At 41.5% G+C, this 25,992-nt stretch overlaps 1 protein-coding gene across 22 annotated transcripts in view; it reads right to left on the minus strand.

The window, feature by feature from the left end:
• Positions 1–25,992, minus strand: part of CAMK2B (calcium/calmodulin dependent protein kinase II beta) — a 182,152-nt gene that overhangs the window by 148,337 nt on the left and 7,823 nt on the right. For all 22 annotated transcript variants that reach the window (XM_075858627.1, XM_075858625.1, XM_075858622.1 and 19 more), the window contains exon 2: positions 11,193–11,287. In XM_075858627.1, coding sequence (XP_075714742.1) covers positions 11,193–11,287 — 95 coding nt within the window. The remainder of the gene's footprint in view (positions 1–11,192; positions 11,288–25,992) is intronic.

Below are 25,992 nucleotides of genomic sequence, written 5' to 3' on the forward strand. Positions count from 1 at the left end.
ATACGCTTTAAGCCTCACTGGTTTCAATAGATTTTAAAAAGCTGAATATTGGTAGAGCGTAAAAAAAATGGCTGCCTCTTGGGTGTTTGTATAATATGAAGCGGAATTAGGCATGTAATAACATTTCAAACAGCTACATACTACATTAAAATTCTAATAGGGTTCATGCACATGTACGATGGATCCAAGTTGTATGGATCTGCAATAATACATAGTAATTTATGGGCTCATTCTGCACCTTCCGATTTTATATAGAGAGATTTTTTTTCTTATGAATTCATATGGAATTCATATCTTGATGGACATGTGTCTTTATTTGTGTCTTTTATAACTATGTAACTTGTGTGGGAAAAATTTGTGTCAAGTTCCATTGCGTGTCGTGTTATGGAGGTATTGAAAACAATATGTCTATGCTGAGGTATGATTCCTTTAAGCTACAGGCGTAAAGGCTGCGGCTTCACTACCAGGACGGGTGTCACCACCCGGCAGGGTCAGGCAATTGCTGGGCCCAATTCTGTTTGCTGTCTGCTCTTCATTTTTAGCATCCTCTGTAGTGTAGATTTTCCTACACAGGACATTGGGGGAAAGGCCCTTCCAGGACTCAGGGATGCCTTTATATATTTATTATTTAGCCTCTTCTGCCTTGTTTCTGCTCGATCTCAGTCAGGGCCTGGTGGATAAAATGCAGAAACTCAAGGGTAAACTCACCTATGTGGAAATGCTGCGAATGTCCAGTGTGTATATTGCCCTGAAAATTCGTACCATTTAGGCTGGGTTCACACGACCTATTTTCAGGCGTAAACGAGGCGTATTATGCCTCGATTTACGCCTGAAAATACGGCTCCAATACGTCGGCAAACATCTGCCCATTCATTTGAATGTGTTTGCCGACATACTGTGCCGACGACCTGTAATTTACGCGTCGTCGTTTGACAGCTGTCAAACGACGACGCGTAAAATGACTGCCTCGTCAAAGAAGTGCAGGACACTTCTTTAGAAGTTTTTGGAGCCATTTTCTCATAGACTCCAATGAAAACAGCTCCAAAAACGGACGTAAAAAACGCCGCGAAAACGCAGCAAAAAACGCGAGTTGCTCAAAAAACGTCTGAAAATCAGGGGCTGTTTTCCCTTGAAAACAGCTCCGTATTTTCAGACGTAATTGCAGTTATATTGTGTACATACCCTTACAGTACAATACATGTGGTTTTAAAAACCCCATCCACATGAAGCAAATAATCTGCAGCATGTCAATTTATTTGTGAATTTGATGCAAATTTTCACAGCGAATTTCACCCTTTGCAATGCTTAGAATGAATTCCGCAACAAAATTTGACTTAAAATGTGTTACATGCGGATTTCGGCCCGGATTTAGTGCGTGTGTTTAATGCGCATAGCTTGTCCATAGTAAAGTGTATGGGTAAACGGGTATTATTGTGAGTGGTTGACTGCCAGGACTCTCCCACACTGGGCTGCCATCTGGGACTCATACAGATAAAAGGTCAGGGCCTCTTGAGCTCCCTTTTACATCTCCAATTCTCTATATTGGACCCCATTGTGTACTTTGGTAGACACCACGGATGATAAAATAATTTATTATGCCAGTACCCACACACAGTGGTTTATTAATCTTGTAACCTGTGGGGTTTATACCACTTATGGATCACTGGGAAAGGGGGAAATAGACGACTAATTGGGGCTTGTGCCGTTTTAGTTACAAGAAATAAATTTAGCCAATTCAGGCGTAAACACAGGATTTCTAATTAGGGGTTCCAAGTGTGTTGGTGTCCACAATAGACATAGTACCCTTCCCCCTCCAGCCCCGATTATACTCACTTTCCAAACTTTCTATATGCACTGCACCACACATTTTTATATAGAGTGGATGGACCATCAATATCTGATTGTTGGGACCCTGACTCTTGGCACCCCCCGATGTCAGCTTTGCTTCCACTCCGGGTACACAGGTCCATACTGTACAACGCAGGCACATTCGTAGCGATGGAGCACAGTATGGTTCCTCACACTTTCTCCCATTTAGATGAATGTCAATTTTATTTCACCGGACAACCCCTTTAAATGGTTAGTGATTGTATGTCTGCAATATCTCTTAAAGGCTCTGTACACCTTTGAAACTATATATATATATATATATATATATATATATATATATATATATACACAGGGTGGGCCATTTATATGGATACACCTAAATAAAATGGGAATGGTTGGTGATATTAACTTCCTGTTTGTGGCACATTAGTATATGGGAGGGGGGAAACTTTTCAAGCTGGGTGTTGACCATGGCGGCCATTTTGAAGTCGGCCATTTTGTATCCAACTTTAGTTTTTTCAATGGGAAGAGGGTCATGTGACACATCAAACTTATCGAGCATTTCACAAGAAAAACAATGGTGTGCTTGGTTTTAACGTTACTTTATTCTTTCATGAGTTATTTACAAGTTTCTGACCACTTATAAAATGTGTTCAAAGTGCTGCCCATATACTAATGTGCCACAAACAGGAAGTTAATATCACCAACCATTCCCATTTTATTTAGGTGTATCCATATAAATGGCCCACCCTGTATATATATATATATATATATATATATATATATATATATATATATAGATATATATAAAATCCCCAAAAAATGAAGAGGCAGCACTCCAAGGAAATTCGTGAGAAAAACCAAAGATCCCATACAGACGGATCGAAACGTTGCCTGCCTGGGGTGAATAAACACACCACTTTTTTTCACCGATTTCCTTGGAGTGCTGCCACTTCATTTTTTGGGGATTTTATATATATATATATATATATATATATATATATATATGTATATGTATATATATATATATATATATATATATATATATATATATATATATATATATATATAGCCTCAACCTAGGAGGCCTGCACCCACTGCTGTTTGCTGTGCTGCTTTATTCTTTTTCTCATTTTATATATATATATATATATATATATATATATATATATATATATATATATACATATATCAGTGTGATTGTGCAACTTTCAAAATACTCATTGTTAAAAAGAATTTTTACTTTTTAGATACAACTGCTTTGCAAAATATATCCAGAGCAGCTGTATCTAGCACTGAACCTTCTACTCGTCAGATCAGCGGGACTGACGGATTCAGTGTCAGCGGGTCCTGAGTGTTTCTGACATGCAGGATCCAGCTGCTATTGATCACATCTAAGTTCATAACTTAGATGTGATCGATTACAGGTGGATGCAGTGTCAGAGACATGCAGAACCCGCTTTCACTAAACTCATCAGACCCGCGGACCTGACGGATTCAGGTCTTGGCGCACGATACATCTGCTCTGTATACAGGATACAAAGCAGCTGTATCACAAAAAGTAAAAATATTTTTTAATAAAAAGTATTTTGAAAGTTGCACCAATCACACTGATAGACATTTTTATATGTAAAAAATATGATTTCAAAGGTGTAGATAGCCTTTATGATCTAGAGTCTCTTAAGGGGGGTTTCTGGATAATAGGAGACCCCCACTAAGTTTTCCAGAGCCATTTTTGAACTTTATTGCCTAACAAGGCCTGTCTATTTAATGTTAGGAAAATTGTGCAGGTCCCGTGGGTGAATACCTGACAGCAGTTGAAAGCTGAAAGGTGAGGGTGGGCCCGCTTTAGGGCTCCTGACAGCAGGACCACCTGTACTGTCTTGATGGCACTATGGATGGGATACATAAGATGTGAGAGTAGGGAGCTATGGAAGTTTACCATTAAAATAACAAAGAGGAGCCTCATGGATGATAAATATTTACACAACCTACCACAACCGCATACAGTCTACGTTTGGATGGGTCTTTGTGTTTTTTTATTTTAGTTTTTTTTATTGTTCTTTAGGACAGTTTTGATGTCCTGTTTTGTGTAATTGGGATTAAACCAACTTGTATTCATTGAGGTTGAATACATTTAATAGGTAGTGGCCTCGTATAAACATCTACTGTTATTTACGTAATTGGTATAAAAGATTAGTGTCTCTAGTTCTTCTCTAAAAGCCATAGACTATGTATGTTTGTATGTATGTATGAACCTACATATTTGTATGGCAGTCACATAAGCAAATCTCAGAAAGTTTGCTCTAATTTGATCGTTATGAATAACCAGAGCTTATAAAAACTGGAGCACTTTAAAAATATCGTATATCCCATATCAACCAATCACAATTCTTCCTTTTTCTAGGACAGTAAACTGAGTCCTGTAGGATATGGTGTGCATTGTAGCCTATATGTCCATGCACCAATTTATAATAAATGTCCTCGTGTATGATAAAGTGCCGTGTCTGCATGTGCACAGTGACGATACGCTACACATGCTATTAGGAGTTACCCAACAGATGTTGGTAACTTACTCAGAATCAGGCTGTTCTGTCAGCATTTTATATTGTAAGCACATCTCACCCGACATCCCAAAGGTAGTCTCATTAATAATCTCATTCTACCACATAAATTCCTAATCAGCAATTGCCAAAAATATCAACAGAATAGATACGCTTTCTTTCTAGTAATAACAGTTCCATTGTCTATTTATGAGGGTCATTGTGATGGTTTCGGGGAGCTTTCTTGCCACCCTCTCATCAATAGAACTCATCCCGGGAGAGATGGTTCCTCTCACTATTCCGTAATTCTGTATTATTTTTATTATCAGCAGTTCTGTTTTTCATTTATCTTCTTCGCAATTTTGCCATTTTAGCTCTAATGCCATGTTCCTGTTTCCTTCCAGGCAGTGGCGGATTATCATATGGGCGGTTCGGGCGGCCGCCCGGGGCCCGAGGCTCCCAAGGGGCCCATGGCAGCCCGAACTGCACATCCTTTTATAAACCTATTCAGCGCGCTAGCGCTGCTAACTGCCGAAGATGGGGAGGAGCAGGGAATTGGCCGGGATATGGGTAGGACACGCCTCCCTGACAGTGCGGGCGCCGCCATTGAGTAACAGAACAGCGACGGACGGCTGTTCTGTTACTCCAATGCTGGAAGAGAAGAGCCAGGCGGGCGGTCACCGGCGCTGAGGTTAGTTGGCTTATCCTCCTGCCCAACTGGTTCCCGACCGCTGGCTGTATTTTTACCGCCAGCGGTCAGGGACGGGTCCTTAAAACCCGAGCCATAGACTTTCTACGGCTCGGGTTTTAACTTGCTGCCCGCGCGATCGGGCAGCTGAATGTCGGGTCTCCGGCTTTCAGTGACTGCCGGGGACCCTGAGGAGAGGATAGAAGCAGCTTTCGCTGCTTCTATCTTCTCTGATCTCTTTTACACAGCGCTCAATGAACGCTGTGTAAAGGAATAGAGACAGCAGCAGCGGCGCTGTCTCTATTCCTCCCGGTGATCATGTGACTGGTCACATGATCGCCGGGTGCCGTTAGTGGCAGACTGCTGTTGGGTCTTACTAGACCCAGCACAGCCCTATTAGTGACCATCGTCACTATGAGAGGGCTGATTTCCCCTGTAACTGGGGCTGCTGTGCAGCTCCAGTTACAGTGGAAAAACATGGTGTAAAAGAAAGAAAACAAATCTATAAAGTTCCCCAAAGGTCTTTTTTGACCTTTAAGGGACAGACCAGAGTAATAAAAAAATAGTAAAGTAAAGTGCAAAAAAAAATAAAATAATAAATACACATAAAATACCCACCCCAAAAAAAAGTTCCCCCTCCCGCCAATCATTGTCGTAAACGCTAGCGCTGACCCAATTACCCTAATATAAACATGCAATATATTAAAATTTACGGTAAACAATGATGATTACAAATAAAAGGTCTATTTTAGGGTAAAACTATGTTATTACCAAAAAAAAATAGCTGAAACGTAAAAAAGCTTATTTTTTTACTATTATTTTCAAACTTTATGAATAAAAATTCTAAAATAGCAAAAAAGGTGTGTATAAAAACGATGAAAAACGAAACATGCATTGTCTACAGAAAAAACGTCGCAAAAATCACGTCGTTTTTATTTATTTTTAATAAAAATGTGTGTTTGGTGCAACTTTGTAATTACGTTTTATTAAAAAATATTTTCACTTTTTGAGATACAGCTGCTTTGTATCCTGTATCCGTCAGGTCAGCAGGACTGACGGGATCAGTGAAACGGGCCCTGCGCTAAATTATAATCTTAGATGTGATAGATTTGAGGTGGATCCTGCGTGTCACTGATCCTGTCAGTCCTGCTGACCTGACGGATACAGGATACAAAGCAGCTGTATCTCAAAAAGTAAAAATATTTTTTAATAAAATCAATCAATCACACTGATACACACACATACTAATATATATATATATATATATATATATATATATATATATATATATAATTATAATATAAGGTTTTTAAATGTGTACATAACCTTGTGGCACTATATACAAGGGGGAGCGCTGTGAGGCACTATATACAAGGGGGAGCGCTGTGTGGCACTATATACAAGGGGGAGCGCTGTGTGGCACTATATACAAGGGGGAGCGCTGTGTGGCACTATATACAAAGGGGGAGGGCTGTGTGGCACTATATACAAGGGGGGGCTGTGTAGTGCTATCCACAGTGGTATGTGTATGGCGCTCTTTATAGGGGGGGCTTTTTGGTGCTATTTACAAGAGGGGGAGGGCTGTGTGGCGCTCTCTACAGGGGGGCTGTATGGCACTATCTATAGGGGGCTGTGTGTAACGCTCTCTACGGGGGGATGTGTGATATATAGAGGGGGCTGTGTATGGCGATATCTATGGGGGTGTGTAATATCTACAGGGGCTGTGTGTGGCACTATGTACAGGGGGCTGTGTGTATGTGGTGTTTTACAGTGTGTGGTATTATTATATTCAGGCGCGCAGTGTTTGGTGCTATTATATTTAGGGGTACAGTATGTGGCACCATGATAACTTTATTTTCGTTTATAGGTGTGGAAATGTTGGGAAAGTGAGGAGACGTCTGAGTGGCAAATTCGGCAGAAATGAGTCATGGCCGGGAGAAGTCGTCATGAGGGCTGGACCGGATGGAGAAGAAAAGAGGAAAAAACGACTAGAATCTAAGACGTCGTCACCTGTGAGTCACTAGATTTATAGAGAATCGGTCACCTCTCCTGACATGTTTATTATAGGAAATCCTTGTATTTCACAAAAAGTCTTTCTGCAGTCCAGGACTGATAGACAATTCCCCTTGTCAGGAGGTTGTGTCCCTGCACAGTGTGATACTGTCAGTATGTAGGGACACCGCGCTGTGACAAGGGAAATCGTAACACTGTTAATGCTTGCCCAAAAAGGTAGTGTTAAAAATAGTTACGGCGCGGCAGGGCGGCGGTGAGGAAGGGGGGCCCAAGTTTGGGTAACAGCCCAGGGCCCATGGTCTACTTAATCCGCCACTGCTTCCAGGTATCTGCTGTATTTAACAATATTATTTAGTGTATTGATCTCATGTAATAAATAAATGTATTGATTATTTTGAGATAGTTTTCACTAAAGCTCCGGTATTGAGCCAGAGTAAATTTTACTAGAGGTATAACTTGGGCCCTAATACAAAATCTGTAACAGGGCCCCCACCTACTATGTGCTATCTATAATACTGGTATCTTCTTATGTGGCAGAGGGTCCTTTGGGCCCCCTCAGGCCCAGGGCATGGATTTGACTGCTAGCTTTGTACCCCTATAGGTACGCCTTTCAATATTATATTAAGGAATTTGATTGATATAATGTTATCGGAATTGCTCCTGGGCTAGACCATATACAGAACACAGACTGCTATAAATGGCGCCTTCATTCTGCTGACAGAACCTCCAGGGCAGCAGCAGTAAAGCTGATTTAGATGTCACATCTATATTAGCAGAATCACTCCTGCTTCTAATGGAAGCAGTTCTAATATTAACAATATATTAAAGAACTGAGCATAATGCAATTTCTTAAACTGAGTTTCCGGTTCATTAAAATGGATAGACTATTCTTAGGTTAGACCATCAAAATTAGATCGCGGGGGTCCGACTCTCACCAACGATCAGCTGTTTGAAGGGGCTGTGGCTCTCAAGCAAACACCACGTCCCCTTCATTGTTTACATTGCTCCGTACAGCACAGCGCCGTACTTTTATTAGTGGTTTTGCCTGGTATTACAGCTCATTCCCATTCAATTTGAATGGGACGAAACGGTAGCAAATTGTAATACCTGGCACAGCCATTGGTAAACAATAAAAGGTCCCTTCAAACAGCTGATTAGTGGGGGATCTAGAGTCAGACCCCAACTGATCTAATACGGATGGCCTAACCTAAGAATAAGTAATTAATTTAAAAAAAATGGAAAACCCCTTTATTATAATATTTAGGGCTTGTCCACACGTAACGGAATTGCTGCATATTTTCCATCCGGAAATGCGGATGGAAAATACGCAGCAGAATACAGTGGCAGCAAAGTGGGTGAGATTTAACAAATCTCATCTACACGCTGCGGAAAATTTCCGTCCCGAAATTCACCTTCACATGTCAATTCCTGCTACGGAAAGTGGACTGAATTGCTGCGTTTTTCAGAGGAGATATCACAATCTCACGGACGTGAAAAAAACGCAGCAAAATCAGCGGAATCTCTGCTAGTCTCAGCGGAATTGCTGCAGAAATTGTAATATTACGACCCTATTTAAGTCAATGGGAATGACATCACCATTTGTGGCGATCTAAGGGTATGTTCACACGGTTTATTTTTACGTGTATTTTGGAGCATAAAACGCTCAGACTATGCTCCAAACTACATTTGCAATATGCCTGCAAACAGTTCCCCATTAATTTCAATGGGAAATACACTGTGTTGTTTATTTGAGGCATACTTTTATGCTGCTAATTTAAAAAAGCACACTGTAAAAATACGCCACGTAAAAACAAGTGACATGTCACTTCTTGAGGTGTTTTTCAAGCTGATTTTTCATTGACAGTACAAAAAAAGCCTCAAAATACACTTAAGGCTGGGTTCACATGACCTATTTTCAGACGCAAACGAGGCGTATTATGCCTCGTTTTACGCCTGAAAATAGGGCTACAATACGTCGACAAACATCTGCCCATTCATTTGAATGGGTTTGCCGACGTATTGTGCAGACGACCTGTAATTTACGCGTTGTCGTTTGACAGCTGTCAAACGACGACGCGTAAATGGACTGCCTCGGCAAATAAGTGCAGGGCACTTCTTTGCCACGTAATTTGAGCTGTTCTTCATTGAACTCAATGCAGCACAGCTCAAGATTTACGAGCGTCTCAGACGGCTCGCAAAATGCGAGGAGGAGCATTTACGTGTGAAACGAGGCAGCTGTTAACAGTCTGTCTTTTCACGCGTAAATGCCTCTCATCGTGTGAACATACCCTCAAAATAAGCTTACAAACACCAAAAACGCTTTGAAAATCAGCTTCAAAACGCTTGGATTCTTGAATTCAGCCTTGTATTTTTCAATACGTGTGAACATAACCTAAAAGACAAATCCTGTAGGGGCTACCTCATGAAAACTTTAGGGGGAATTTATTAAGACAGACGTCTCAAGAATGTTGGAATAAATTGCTCCTTATTTATTAAGAGGCACACATTTTTGTTCTAACCAAGCGTGTATCAACATTTTAACTTTTTTTACGCCACCAAAGTGGCGCAAACCTAATAATAAATGCCCCCCATTGTCTCTAAACTGGGTTTAAACTGGAGCGTTATTTATTTAGTCTATGGGTAGAGGATTCTTTAAATTGAAGCCCATAGGCCAACCTTGGTACTTCTCATGGATCTATAATAATGTACTAATATTAATTGTATACTGCTATCACAAGTGCTGGAATTTGGAATTTCTAAAATTTGACATTTCTGAAATAAAAAAAAAATCAAGAGCGTTCTATAGTTTATGTTGAATACAATTTCAATATTTTAGCACATTTAGTGCTGCAATCTCCTAATATACATTGTGTTAAAGTTGGTCTGCAGGAGAGAAATGATTTGCTTGCTTCTGTATGTACAGTATATTGTCCGTCTCTATAGAGCTACTTATGGATCCCATTCACAAAAAGTAGCTTAAATGGATATGTACATAGCAATGACCACCCAACCTAAAGCAGCAATCTCAGGGACTAAACCTCATGCCCATGTTTTATAGCAGAACCCCCTGCACTTAAATGGGTTCTCCACCTTCTGGCAACTTTGTGACCTTTTTTTTGTTTTTTACATTATCAACTTCCAACATTGCTTTACTATTTAACTTTTGTGCTGAACTTTTATCCACATGTTTATTATCACACTAAAAACATAAAGCAGTGTACCTGTGGCGGCTGATAAATTATTAATTCATTTGATCATTATAACCTTGTGAATGAGTGCTAGAGGAGAAAGATGTGATGCAAGTTTTATAGATTTGTGTCCCGACTTTTCTCACCTTGAGCTGCACTTTAATCGAAAAGAGTGGAAAAGTTGCACAACTTTCTATTGGGTTACACAAATTGTGTTACTCTGGTACATTTCGTTGGGTGTCAGCGTCATACAACAATAATGTGAATCTATAGTCGCCATCTAGCCCGAAGCAGTGCAACAGTATTGAAATTGTAGCTGGATGACTGAACAGCTGCAAACGCATCTGGCAGAAGAGGTTATGCCAGGACAGACATGTGATCTGCTCAGTTTCCATACTGGGATGATGCCAGGTATATGCCCAGGCACCCTACATCCTCTTCATCCCTTGGATTTGATAATGGATAATGATGCATCAGCACAAACCTTCAGTGTGGATATCTGGAGTGTCTCGCATTGGCATTTAAATGATGAGTGACATCATTTCATAGAGCTGCACAATTATACAGTATTATTGATACTGCAGCATTATAACATGGTGTTTTCATAAAGCAAGACCATAAATGTATCTACATCAATGCTAATGAGGATTGCAGAACAAAGTACCATCTTGGGTGGAGGTCTCGTCTAGCAGATCGTTCTCATTCTAGCTATAAGTCTTCTTATCCAGACAGATAATGGCTCCTGATTGCTTCTTTTAATGAATCATTTACTTATCATAACTTTCCATTCTCAGCTCAAGAAAGTCTACACATAATTCATCCCACAAGTATTGCACAGCTTAAACACTGAACGTTTTCTTATTTTTCCTTATTTTTTAGTTCACAGTATGTTAACATCACGACCTGATTTTGTTTATCATTGTCACTCACCCCGTGCCGACAACTTCTTGGTGTTTATGATCTTCGCTGCATATTCATGCCCGGTGCAGAGCTTCACACATCTTCTGACCACTGAGAATGCGCCCCTAAAAATAAGAAACAGTCTGTTAAGCCCACCTTACATGAATTCAGGCATCTACTCTCTTAGTCCGTACAGTGGCACATGGAGGCCCTGCCGTCCGGTTGTATGGAGCCATATACACTCCGTGTGCCACCTTATGGTGCCTCTATATGATAACGTATTATGGAATATCTCTGTAATATGGCATCCAATGGAAAAACGCCACAATTATTTTTCTCTCAGATTCCCTATAGATCATAGAGAAGAACCATCCATATCCCTCCGTATGAAATCAGAGGCATATGTAGGAACAGTATAGGATAATAGGCTTCTATGGGTGCCGTATTAGGGCTCTAAACAGCTCGTAACTTGTACAGGGGTCATGTGCATGAGGCCTTAGACTTAGGGGTAACTGGTATGTCATATAGTTGTTTGTATACATGTCATGTTGTTGTATTTTTACTGCCAAAGACATTAGGAGGTGTATATTTTCGGAAAATGAAATCACCTGGCTGTATACATTTCTATACTAACTTATTTATACTGTATCTTTTTTGGAGGAACCCACTGCCCTTTTTATGGGCAGTGGTATTTATAACTTTCAGAGTATTTATAACTTTTATAGTTGAGAATTATTTTTCTTTTGAAAATGTCCTTCAATAGAGATGGTGTTTTTGAACTATTTTTGTATTATACTTCTTGTGTAGGTATATGATGTTGTTTGTGGAGTATTCCATCTCAGCATATATTTATGTAGTTTGAATATTTAATATGTGATCAGTCAGTAGAGATCCACATCAGTAGAGGCAACGATAAACAAGAAAGGATAGGGAGATGTTCTAATGTCATCATCAAGACTTCAATATCTCTATGTCTATATCTATGTATGCCCAGTTTAAAGGGGTTTTCCCAACAGGACAACCCCTTCCTATTAGGGCATATGGACATCATTATAGATGTGTTCCCCAACTTAAAAAAGAGCTCTCCCGATCTAGCAGACATGGTCTCCCATTCATTTGAATAGACTCTGTAAAATGTATGGCCGTTCACAGCCTACCCTGGCAATATCTGCTCATTAAAAGCTGGACTCGTGGTGATCAGAAGAAGATCACCTGGTAATTTTTTTCTCCTAAATAATCATTTCTGGGAATTGTTCACTATTGAAATCAAAGTAAAACTACAACATAACTAAAAAACACTCAAAAACAATACAATGAAACTTGTATGGCAATTGCAGGGGCATAACCGCTGCAGTGTGTATGAACATAGCCTTAGAATAGTGCGAGCTGGAATCTTATTGATTGATATGGGCAATCTCTTCCAATCTGGGAAGAACATAAAAGTGCCGTGTAGAGGTTGATACCTTAGCTGGAATCAAACCCAATACAGGATGCAAACCACTGTAAAACCATTTTATCCTATATAAAAAAAAAAAAATCTCTTTTGAACCATTTCTCTTTTGGACCCAAATTCTGAACCTTGCCATATAGATAACCATTTAAAAAAAAAATAAAAAAAACCCAAAAACGAATCATTACAAGATAATCAAATGCCCCGTGGTGAATTTTCTTCCACAGCTTGTCAGATAATGAATGCTGGATATTAATCTGAATATTCATCAGTCAAAATTTAAAAACATGCCTAAAAAATCTGCCTAATGATTGATTTAATTTCATTATATTTGGTACCATAGACATAACTAGTACACTTTCAATATTAGTTATATTTTATGTGTATGGCATCCAGGATAGACCATGAATATTAGATCGGTGTGGGTCTGACTCTCGGCACCCGAGGCGATCAGCTGTTTGGAAGGGTCACGGTGCTGAACAGAACGGGACATGGCTGTAATACCTCGAAGAGCCACTATGAAATTAACGGCGTGTGAAAGTACTAACTGGAATGAAACCTATGTAAACAATGAAGAGGCTGCAGCGCTGGTATGATCTAATATGATCGCTGGTACCGATCTAATATTGATGGCTTATCCTACTGATACACCATCAATTTTAAAATCCTGGAAAACCTATTTAAAGACATTATATAATGTTTTAAATATACAACTATATAAATAACATGAAGTCACATATAATGTATCTTGAAATGTAAACCGGTAACATCAGAAATAAAAATACATTCAAACTAATCTTGTGGTGTCAGTCTTCACTTATATACAATATTTATATCTCGTAATGCAGAAACATAACAGTCTCCTAGACATATACATAGTGAACAGCGATATGAATCTAGGCACCCATCCACTACTCCAATCAGACCGCCTCAGAGAGATGCTAGATTAATTATAATTTTCCATAACTGTCAGGTCCACCAGATAGGAAGATGGGAGCCTCTGTCCTGATATCCACTAAAACACACATCGGTTACATTAGGGTATATGGCATGTAATCTAACTGACACCATGTCAATTCTACGGAGCGGTCTCTATAGGAGTGACCTGCCAGCTAGCCTTATTAGCAGTAGTACATATCTCTCCCCATTTACTTTTGTATGTTCAATGCCTAGGTCAGATTACCATTAGGACAGAAAAGATAATTTAGTATTATAGGAACATAGGAATATAGGAAGTGTTGAGTTGTGCATACAAGAATGATGATGAGCCCGGCTGATTAGCTCTGTATAAACAAAGGGAATATTTTGGAGCTAAATCCAGTTTGGGGGTTTGTAATATAATTCTGCTAAGGAAGCTAAAAATGTTCTGCTTACAAAAATTCAGCAGGGGGAGGTTTAGATGTAGTATTAAAGTACAAGAGCGGCATTAATTTCCGCATAAGGATAAAATATTGTAGAACCAATAGTTTTTGTGATTACCACCAATCGAAAGATCGAGGATTCAGGGCTGGAGAAAAGTCAGGGTTATGTAAAGCAAACCTAAACCAAGTGCTCCTCTATAATGTAAGATTAAAATATGTAAAGGGTGATAAGTCCTCCATATCAGAAGGGTATGGGCTCGAGGCCCATAAAAGTGTGGCCCAAATCATAGGATAAAAAAAAGGGGATATCAATAATGTCCAAAGGAGTGCCTGGGATCCCGCTGCTATATTTGCTAACTGAGAGAACCTTGCCGCTGTCACCGAAGCCGTCAGGTTTGAGCTCAAGTAAATAATTTGGATTCCAAATTCAACAATAAAATGGATCGGTAATAAACTGGATTATATTATAAGGTTCAAGATGGCAGTGATTTGTGCCAACAGAAAATCTGGAGATGGATGGATCCCTTTCATTAAGTCGTTAAAGTAACCTACTAGGAAAGGGCTGTCTCTTTTACACCCAATTTTTACCCTTTTGCTTTTTAAGATATCCTTCTTATCTGTATAGATAATCTCCACAATTGGTTTCCTTACGTGTCTATCTGGCTCCCAAGGGTAAAACATGGTTATGTGGGTTTTTTTTGTTTGTCTTTTTCAATACAGGTTGTCTAGTTTGGACAACACCATCACAGATTATGAGTCCCTTTGTCAGCAGTGGTATCTTGCTGTTAGGATCCCCAGATATCAGCTACTATCTACTGGAGTGGCATATGGGGCAGAATTTCAGGGGGTGCAGGAGTTGCAGTCAAAGCTGAGCCCTAAGATCTGAGGCTATCCAACAGCTCTCTGCCATATAATGAAATTCCAGCATTCATTATCCTTTTACTGTGACACAGCTTTGCACATGATCTTTTATCATTGTATTTATTTCTCCTCTGATGTAAGAGGTTGTGTTAATTATCCATGTACTGTGAAATCGCTGTGTTCATTATCTTTTTATTATGATGCTGTGTTTGATATATATGTGCTATGACATCACTATGTTTATTTTGGTCATTATCCATGTGCTGGTACATAACTATCTTGTGACTTCACTATGCTTAATATCCTTGCAGTAGAAGCTTAATTAGGCCTAGATCTGAGCATCTACTCCCGTATAAATCTAGATGTAGCATATGGGGAAGGCACTCGTGCAGGGGGGCACGACGGCAGAAGTCATCTCTGTCCAAGTGTCATATTGTCAAAGTGTCCTGGCAGTTATACATGGCAGTTGGACAGGGTCAGTGACAGGTAAGCTGGAAAAAGCAAACAAACTAGCACGCATTCTAATTATTAGATTCAATCTTTAACCTATTTACAAACAAATTACAAACAAACATGTTCACCACTGCGCTCATCATTATAGCTGCTCTTGGTTTACAATCCTATCGCCCACATCAGTCCCTCTCTCCTTGCCTCGCCCATGTACAGCTCCCATGCACTATTCACTTTCCTCAGTCACCTTAACCCATCTCATCCCACTGCCCAACATAAAAAATGCTCTCATAAATCACAGAACCATCTGCTGTGTCCCTCCATTCTCCTGCTACTAGCTAGAGGGGACATCTCTCCCAACCCTGGTCCTCCCTGTTCTTCTGCCAAGCTCAACCACTTACCTGCCCCACATAGAAACCCTGAAAATCTTCTTACCATTCCTTGTACGTCTTCTCCTGTCTCTTTTAACTGTGCTCTCTGGAATTCTCGGTCCGTGTGCAACAAACTCACCTTTATTCATGACTTATTCCTTTCTCAACTCTCTCAACCTTCTGGCTCTTACAGAAACATGGCTAAACCTGTCGGACACTGCTTTCTCTGCTGCTCTATCTTATGGTGGTCTCCATTTCTCTCATGCCCCCAGACCTGAGAACAGGCAGGGTGGAGGAGTAGGTATACTTCTTTCCCCACACTGCACTTTTCAGGTCATTCCCCCAGTCCCCTCACTCACATTTCCCTCTTTTGAAGTCCACAGCCTCAGACTCTTTCACCCTTTTTCCTTCCGAGTGGCTGTTGTCTACCGCCCCCCGGGCTCACCCCGCCAATTCCTGGATCATTTTGCTGCCTGGCTTCCACAATTTCTATCCTCTGAAGCACCCACTCATCATGGGCGACTTCAACATCCCCATTGATAACCCAATCTCCCCATCTGCCTCCCAGTTTCTATCTTTAACCTCGTCCCTAGGTCTGTCACAAGAAGACGGGCATTCACTTGACCTGGTCTTCTTCCGTCTCTGCTCAGTTTCTGACTTTATTAACTCTCCTCTCCCGCTCTCTGACCACAACCTTCTCTCCTTTACTATCAAGTATTCTCTGCCTTCTCTGCATTCTCAGGTCATCCCTACGTATCAGACATACAGAAATATACATGCCATTAACACTCAGAAACTCATAGACAGTCTACAGTCCTCATTGTCCCCTATCTCTTCCCTCTACTGTCCCAATCTGGCTGCCAAACTTTACAATAACTGTAATGATGGGGGTAAGAAAACAGACAAGTGAGCCCTAATCAACCCGCCACTCAGTCCCTGCCTACTTGCAACGACCCGCCCTAGGCGACGGGGTACAACTGGGCGACGGTCCCTACGCTCAATAAGTGCACGACAGACAAACAGACAAGGGTACACAGAAGCAAGGGAAAAGGGGCAGTTGCCCACGGCAACACCGTGAGCAACAAGAGTGGTGAACGAGTCGAGTCAAACCAGGAGTGTACGAGGTACCAAACGCAGAGCAGGAGAGTAGTGAACAAGCCGAGTCAAACCAGGAGTGTACGAGGTACCAAACGCAGAGCAGGAGAGTTGTCAGTAAGCCAGGGTCAATATGAAGCAGGGTAAAATAGTTCAAGAAGCTGCAGCAGGGCCAGGAAACAAAACGAGAAGAATCACAAGCAAGGAGGAACAGGAAAGGCAGGTATAAATAGACAGAGGGCGGGAGCTAGCTCCGTCTGGTCAAGCTGTGATAGGCTCTCCCACTCCTAAGCCTGCCATCCTGAGTGGTGGAAGATGGAGTCAGTCTCACAGACATAGAAGCAGGTGCAGACTGATTACCTATGGGCGTAGATACAGAAGCTGTGCCTGGCAAATCCTTAACAATAACACTCTTAAGAATGCATTGGATGAAGCAGCCCCCCCTACACTCCGAACCACTCGACAAAGACGACGACAACCCTGGCACACGCCACAATCCCGCTTTCTTCAGCGGTGCTTGAGATGTGCCGAACGACTGTGGAGAAAATCACATTTGGATGCACATTTCCTCCATTCCAAATTTATGCTGAGAACTTACAACTCTGCCCTTCACCGCACCAAACAAGTCTATTTCACTTCTCTCATCTCCACACTATCTAATAGTCCAAAACGCCTCTTTGATACTTTTCACTCCCTTGTTAGTCCTAAAGTGCAGACGCCAATCACAGATCTCAGTGCAGAAGACCTGGCCACTTATTATCCGCCATGATATTATCTCCCAGTCCCCTAGTAACATCGATCCCCTTCCCTCTCGCACTCCCTCTTCTTCACTTTCAGCATTTGACCCAATAACAGAACAAGAAGTCTCTAGGCTCCTCTCTTCTTCTCGTCCTACTACCTGTCCTAGTGATCCTATCCCCTCACACCTCCTCCAGTCCCTCTCCCCAGCTGTCACTGGTCAGCTGACTAAAATATTTAACCTCTCTCTTTCCTCTGCTATCTTTCCCTCCTCTTTTAAACATGCCATTATAAACCCATTACTGAAAAAACCAACTCTTGACTCATCCAGCGCTGCTAACTACCGACCAGTCTCTAATCTGCCGTTCATCTCCAAACTCCGGGAATGCTTGGTCTACACTCGCCTTATCCGCTATCTCTCTGCCAACTCCATTCTAGACCCCTTACAATCTGGTTTCCGCACTCTTCACTCCACAGAAACTGCCCTTACTAAAGTCTCAAATGATCTCTTGGCGGCTAAATCTAACGGCAAATACTCTCTACTGATTCTTCTGGATCTCTCTGCAGCCTTTGACACTGTAGACCACAAACTTCCTACTTAACATGCTCCACTCTATTGGCCTCAAGGACGCGGCTCTCTCTCTTGGTTTTTCTCCTATCTCTCTGACCGCTCGTTCAGTGTGTCATTTGCTGGTTCCACTTTTTGTCCTCTTCCCCTTACTATGGGGGTTCCTCAGGGATCAGTCCTAGGTACGCTCCTCTTTTCTCTCTACACAGCTCCTATTGGACAAACCATCAGCAAATTTGGCTTCCAGTACCATCTCTACGCTGATGACACCCAATTATATGCCTCTTCCCATGACATCACCCCTGCTCTAATACAAAACACCAGTGATTGTCTGTCCGCTGTCTCTAACATCATGTCCTCTCTCTATCTGAAACTGAATCTTTCTAAAACTGAGCTCCTTGTGTTCCCACCATCTACTAACCTCTGTAAACCTGATGTCTCCATCTCTGTGTGTGGCACTATCATAACTCCTAAGCAGCACGCCCGCTGTCTCGGGGTTATTTTTGACTCAGATCTTTCCTTTACTCCTCACATTCAATCACTTTCACGCTCCTGTCATTCTCACCTCAAAAACATCTCCAGAATCCGCCCTTTTCTTATGGAGGAAACCACCAAAACTCTCATTGTTGCTCTGATTCACTCTCGTCTTGACCACTGTAACTCATTACTAGTCGGTTTTCCCCTCACTAAACTCTCCCCTCTCCAATCTATCCTCAATGCAACAGCCAGGCTCATATTTTTGACCAATCGCTACACTAACGCCTCTAATCTGTGAAAAGTCATTGCACTGGTTGCCCATCCCCTTCAGAATAAAATTCAAACTTATTACTCTCACCCACAAAGCTCTCCACAGCTCTGCACCTCCTTACATCTCCTTCCTCATCTCTGTCTACCACCCTACTCGGGCTCTACGTTCTGCCAACGACCTTAGATTAAAATTCTCCATAATCCGAACCTCCCACTCCTGTCTCCAAGATTTTTCTCGTGCTGCACCAGTCCTCTGGAATGCGCTACCCCAGACAATCAGATTAATTCCCAATATCCACAGTTTTAAACGTGCCCTGAAAACACATCTATTTAGACAGGCCTATAACATTCCCTAATCTGACTCCTTTCCATGGCCCTCCTTTTAGATTAGTCATCAGAATAAGATTCCCTCACACTCCTTCTCTTCATGTCCGTCATACACGGATACTGGCTGGTGACCGGCTCATGTATCTTTATGTTACCACCCCATGTGTATAAAAATGGCCGGACTATTGTACAGAACAAACAATGTTACACGTTGTGTCTCCCTTGTTTCCTCATAGATTGTAAGCACTTGCAAGCAGGGTCCTCAATCCTCAGGTTTGAATTGTAAATTAACTTTGTCACTATGTAATGTCTGATATTGTTTGTTTCATGTTCCCTCTAAATTGTAAAGTGCTGCGTAATATGTTGGCGCTATATAAATAAAGATTATTATTATGTGCATTCAGGTTTTGTGACATAACTTTAAGGATGATTCTTGTGCAGTCACATCACTGTGTGATCACATTATCGGGGACGTCAGTATATGAGGTGAAGATGTTGGATTTGCCTCTTGGACCTGGTGCCTGAGGTAGCCCAATGTTCTTTTGCCACATAAGAGGATATCAGTACTATAAATCACATGTAAATTTTTGGAGCCCTATTACAGAGTGCATCAGGCTAGGCTCGTTGCACATAACATTGGCCCTACGTTTAGCGTGTATGTCGGGAAAGCTCCCGACGTACATGTAAAAGAGTGTCCTTTTAGACTCCATCAGGCTGGGATACATCAGTATACCTTTTATTTGGAGGATGGAATAGCGTAGTAGACTATGCTTTCCATCCCGAGGGATCCCGCAAAATAATATATATCGTGCAGAATAGTTTTTTTTAACATGGAAGTCCATAAGTGACGTATGCCACAGTATGGCATACATCACAATGATATATTTTTAACATATACATCCTGGGCTTTTAAATAGCCTTTCATGACGTATACTTTAAACAGATACCATTATAGTCTATGGGCAACGTATGCATTAAACAGATGCCTAACAGTGGCATAGACTATAATTGTAATCATATAACGTATATTTAATGAGAATTCATGATGTATACGTGTAACGTATACTATTAAACTATATGGTGACGCATGCCACTGTTAAGGAATTTAAGTTGGGAGCTTTTCCCGGTATATACATTAAACGTAAGCCAAAAACGTGATGTACACGCAGTCTTAGTGACTTCAAATGAAACTCAAGGCACTACAGGGCTCCCAATGAATTTAGTAGGACTTATTTATGGTCAGGTTGTTTCAATCCACCATACCAATGGCAGGACCCTATGTGAATTTTACAACTAAATCAAAAGCATTAATCATTATCCACTTAAACCTCTTGTCTGGTAGACCCTGAAAATGAAGCTACATCTAGGGAAATGTCACGTGGAGTAATCGTTTAATTATACATATATTGTTACAGGTCAGGACCATAGACAATCTTACATTACTATTCAGTGCAGCCGATAACAGGGTGAGTCCATGTCAAGATCCTATTCATTTTCTGTCCAAAGGGAATGGTAGTCACCATTAAAAAAAACAAGAGATTGCATGCGTTCTCAATAGGGAGAAAGCCGCTTCCATACTCCTCTGGCAGTGGCTTATCTCCTTGCAAACAAAAAGATCGGCCATGTTGGAATCCAAAATGCCTGACCCTTCTCTTCCCCGACATCTGCCAACGTGGAGAGTTGGTACACCGTCATACACATTAATGGTTGGCCGGTCCCGCCGAAAACGGCAGGTTTGGCCAACACGTATCTGACGAGTATGGCCACCTTTAAACTTGCAACCATATTTTTTTCGGCGAACCGAGTACTGGTCCTGTTTTCTCTGGAAAAGCAAATTAGTCATTGCTTTCTGTTTGTCTTAAGATTTTAGACACCAGTCATTCTGAATGCTGCCCTACACCAGCATTTGCAAATTGGTTATCGCTGGACCTACCTCTTCTAGCCCTTTGACCAACCCCCCAACAGTAAACACACCACTCATTATCTTTGGCAAAATACTTTGGCTATCAGCCCATTTTATTAACACAGTGTACAGTGATAAGGGGAGCTTGACCAATCACGACATCATCTCTATGAGCCGGGAAACGCCTGCCCCCAGCCCTCCTACCGTAAGACCTACCATGCCCGCCTGCCCTTGGGCGATCCTCCGGGCAGCTGGCAGCCGCCCCATCTGACCTTCATAGCTACCCGGGCCGTGATCTTACCTGGGAACCTGCTGTATGGCTCATGTTCCCCCACTAGCAAGGTCGCCCTGCCATACAGCTCGTGGCTTGCTCACTGTGGCCAACCAAATCAATCCACCCTTCTCAGAGTGTAGTGATCCGCCTTACAAACTATTGCAACAAATAACATAACATTCAACAGGGAGGGTGGGTACCATGGCTCTCCAACCAATTGCTAACCAGCCCCTTACCTGGCCGCCCCTTAAATACCCCTATCCCCCACTTGACCTGACTAGCTAAACGCCCCCTTTTCACCACAGATGGGCTCTCAGCACACCTCAGCCATGTCGGTGCCGCAAACCATGCGGCCGCCATTTTAAAACCTTAAGGATGGCTAAAGGGACATGCATAGCGCCCCTCATGCCTCCTTGCCCGGACTTCGCCCGAGCTCGTCGCTCTTAAAACCCGGTAAGGTAAAACATAGTAGAATATAAGGGCTTTTATAGTAGCTCACGTGGACACTGAGCAAAATAAAAAGGTAAGAAAACTGTAATATATTAGGTTTATCATTTACTCACTTACATATTAAAATACATTTCATTACTATTGTTTTATGTCTTTATAAATCTTATGTCATATGTGAGGACCTTTTGTATCTGGATGGGCCAAATATAAAAAAAAAAGGAATAATTTATTTTAGAAACAGTGCTACCCTTATCCATGGCCTGTGTGCGGTATTGCAGCTCAGCCCCTTTCAAGTTCATGGGCCTCAGCTGGAGTTTTTACCTTAATTATTCACTAGTTCCTTCTGTCTAGTGAACAAATACATATTCACAGCCGCTGTTTACTAAGCAGAGGTTCAATTATGTTGAGGCCATTGCTTGACAACAGATGCCAGAGCCAGTAGGCGACACTGCCAGATCTGCAAACTCCTGTGGCGATCCATCTTCTTACCTTACCCCCTATGGTAGTGACGGACTGGTGGCATATATTCATGTGTCACTAGTATTTCCGGACTGAGAGGGAGACTTTTAGGTCTGTCACTATTTATTTTTTAGTATTGTGGTGAAAAGGAGGGCCATAGGAGAGGGTTTGTTTTAGTGGTTTAACTCTGACAGACTTCATATCCAAGAGTATACATTATATCATATCATATACATTAAAATTATAATTTACAACCAGAGATGGTATAGAACTAAGTTGATCAGACCAGTTTAAATATAAGCTCAAAAGAAATCATTTTTGATGGACAAGATTTTTTTTATAACTTTTTCGCGTGAATGGCAATGATATATGGTTTTGGGTCCTCTTTAGATTTTGATGATACAATGCTGTTTGGTGGCAGGGATTTATGATAAGATGATTAAATTAACTGTTTATATGAATTTGGCTGAATTCATTCATGAGCATGGCATCAAAACGTAATTTACGTGTGGAGGAAGGTACTTCCATCATCAACATAGGAAAGGGTTCTTTACAGTAAGAGCAATCAAACTATGTATTGATCTGCTACAAGAGATATTAATGTAAAACGCAATATCAAAATTTAAAATAGGGCTGGGATTTATCTCATTACTAAGGGTATTGATAATTATAGATAAAAAGAGTGGGGGGGGGCGCAGTGTTAATTAGATACAGGGAACATTTCTAACTACCTTTGTGAAGCCAGCCAGGAAGAATGTTGTTGTTTTTTCTGCTGTATGGTGAAATTGGTCCGTCTCTCATATGTCCTTAGTGCCGAGCCTGAGGCCTTGGTTCATGACAAAGGGTTTATCTCTTTGGTGTTCTTTGGTGTCATGCACCACCTCCTCAGGCCTTGCACTAGGCATAACATAGTGTATATATTTTACGTAGAATGTTCCTATCGTCAATACGTGATTTGTTGGAAGCCACTGAAAGACTGGAGCTGAGAAACAATGTCATAGCATAGAAAAATACACAGTCGAGTCACATTATTATGACCACCAGTAAGTCCGCACCTACCATGAGGCGAGGTGAGCTTCTGGCCTCAGGCGGCAGGGTACAGCATTTGTAAGTGGGCGGCACAGCAGCTAAAGGGCTTTTTACACCGGCCGACAATCGGCCGGTGCAGCGAACGCCGATCAATAAGTCATCGTTGATCGGTGCTCATTTGCTCCTGTCACACGGAGCTATGGATGGGGACGAGCGGTAGTTACTCCGATCGCTCGTCCCCATACATTATCATCATGTATCTGCATCTCAGAAAAAAATTAAATATCATACTTACCGAGAATTCTGTTTCTTCGTCCGGGCCGGCCTCCTGGGATGACGTTTCATCCCATGTGACCGCTGCAGCCAATCACAGGCTGCAGAGGTCACATGGGATGAAACGTCATCCCAGGGCTGCAGCATGTCGGAGGGAAGTGTCGCCATGGCAAGTATTCATTTTCTTTTTTCTGCTCAGCTTTTCTGCAGCGTCCATTCCTGGCCGAAAAACTGCACCACAATGTGGTGCGGTTTTTTAGACGGAATTCCCTGCGGCGCATAGGGCGGATACGCGGTGTGCTTTTATACAGCGTATGTGCCCTGTGTGAACATACCTGTACAGTATATACATATAGTAGGTGCCCTCTTACAACGCTACAGCTGTAAACCATGCCAACATGCTGTATTCCCACAAGTTAGCGCAGTTTTCATATGATTGTTAATATCCATTCAGTTTTTTGCAGACAATAACAATCATTTGAAAACTGCACCGACTTTTGGTAAAACTTCATGTGCTACGTGTTCTACTGGACAATAGTTGTTGTTACGATCTGATTGTTTGCATTAAAGGTTATGTACACCTTTTGAAAGGGATTTTTTTTTAAAAAAAAATGTCAGTCAGTGTGTTTTGTGCAACTTTATAATTAGTTTTTATTAAAAAATCATTTTACTTTTTGAGATACAGCTGCTCTGTATCCTATATACAGAGCAGCTGTATCTTACGCTGAATCCTGAACCCGTCAGGTCCGCGGGACTGACGGGTTCAGTGTCAGCGGGTCCTGCAGGTCCTTTGTGTCTCTGACACACAGGATCCACCTGTAATAGATCACATCTAAGTTACTTGAATCAATGGTAATGCAAATATAAAGCTATGGTTTTTCTTCGTGGGTTCTAATTATTACTGTATGATCTGTACAGATGGTTGAGGGTACTATTTTTTGGGGTGTAAGCAACTCCCAGTGTATCATTACCATTGTTCCTGTGATACTGGAAGCTGCTAACCTCACTTTGTAAATGATCTCTGTACTGAAATGTATTTGTACTGAGCTTGGTTTTGGTGTTGTATTTATGTACTTAGCTTGGTTCTGGTGCTGTATCTACGTACTGAGCTTGGTTTGGATGCTGTATTTATGTATTGAGCTTGGTTTTGGTGTTGTATTTATGTACTGAACTTGGTTCTGGTGCGGTATTTATATACTGAGCTTGGTTCTGGTACTGTATATATGTACTGAGCTTTGCTCTTGTGCTGTATGTATGTATTGAGCTTTTGTTCTGGTACTGTATATATGTATTGAGCTTGGTTCTGGTACTGTATATATGTACAAAGCTTTGTTTTGGTGCTGTATATATGTACTGAGCTTGGTTCTGGTGCTGTATATATGTACTGAGTTTTGTTCTGGTGTTGTATATATGTACTGAGCCTGGTTCTGTTGCTGTATATATGTACTGAGCCTGGTTATGTTGCTTTATATATGTACTGAGCTTGGTTCTGTTGCTGTATATATCAACTGAGCTTGGTTGTGTTGATGTATTTGTATATTGAGTTTTGTTCTGGTGCTGTATATATGTAATGGGCTTGGTTCTGTTGCTGTATTTGTGTACTGAGCTTTGTTCTGGTGCTGTATATATGTAAAGGGCTTTGTTCTGGTGCTGTATATAAGTATGAGCTTTGTTCTGGTGCTGTATATATGTATTAAAGGTTGTTCTGGTGCTGTATGTATGTATTGAGCTTGGTTCTGGAGCCGTATATGTCAGAGCTTTGTTCTGGTGCTGTAATTATTTAGGATATATTTATAATACAAAATTACAGAGCAGATGGAATTGTTGCAATTCATTGTATATTTAATGGAAACCTGTCAGGTAGTTTTAACCCCTTGAACCGCCTTCATGCGGTAATACATGACCTGACAATATTTCCAATTATACCCCTGTATGTTTGTTTCCGATACAGCAAAATCTATAAAATCATCTTTTAAAATAGTGCACGCTATACGCTAATTACTCTTTAAAGTGTCATGTGGCGGTCGCGGTGCCACTATCCTGTCACATAGTGCTCTAACTTCAAACCCACCTTTCTATGCTTGGTTGACATCCCCCTGGCTGTTCTACATCACTACCAGTCTTCTCCAACTTTCCTGGATGCACCATTGCCTTGTACTCCATGGGCATGCACCGTTCAGCGAGGTGTACTCTGCCCGGCTTCATCGCTGTACCGCGCATGCCAGGGGAGTACAGGGCATTGGAGAAGGCTGGTGGTAATGTAGAACAGTCAGGGCGATGTCACTTAAGATCTGGGGAGTGCCATTTAAATTTTTGCCTCAGGCAGCAGAAAAGCTAGAATCGGCCCTGACCACCAGCTAATATCCAGAGTAACCGCTGTGTGCAGCACGGACTGCAGCTAGACAGGCTGGGAGTGACTCAATAAGGTGCTGGTAGGTTGTCTCATGTACCTGGAGCTATGCTAACTGCAGTGC

Source organism: Rhinoderma darwinii, chromosome 3, assembly GCF_050947455.1.
Source record: "Rhinoderma darwinii isolate aRhiDar2 chromosome 3, aRhiDar2.hap1, whole genome shotgun sequence".
Taxonomy (NCBI): Eukaryota; Metazoa; Chordata; class Amphibia; order Anura; family Rhinodermatidae; genus Rhinoderma; species Rhinoderma darwinii.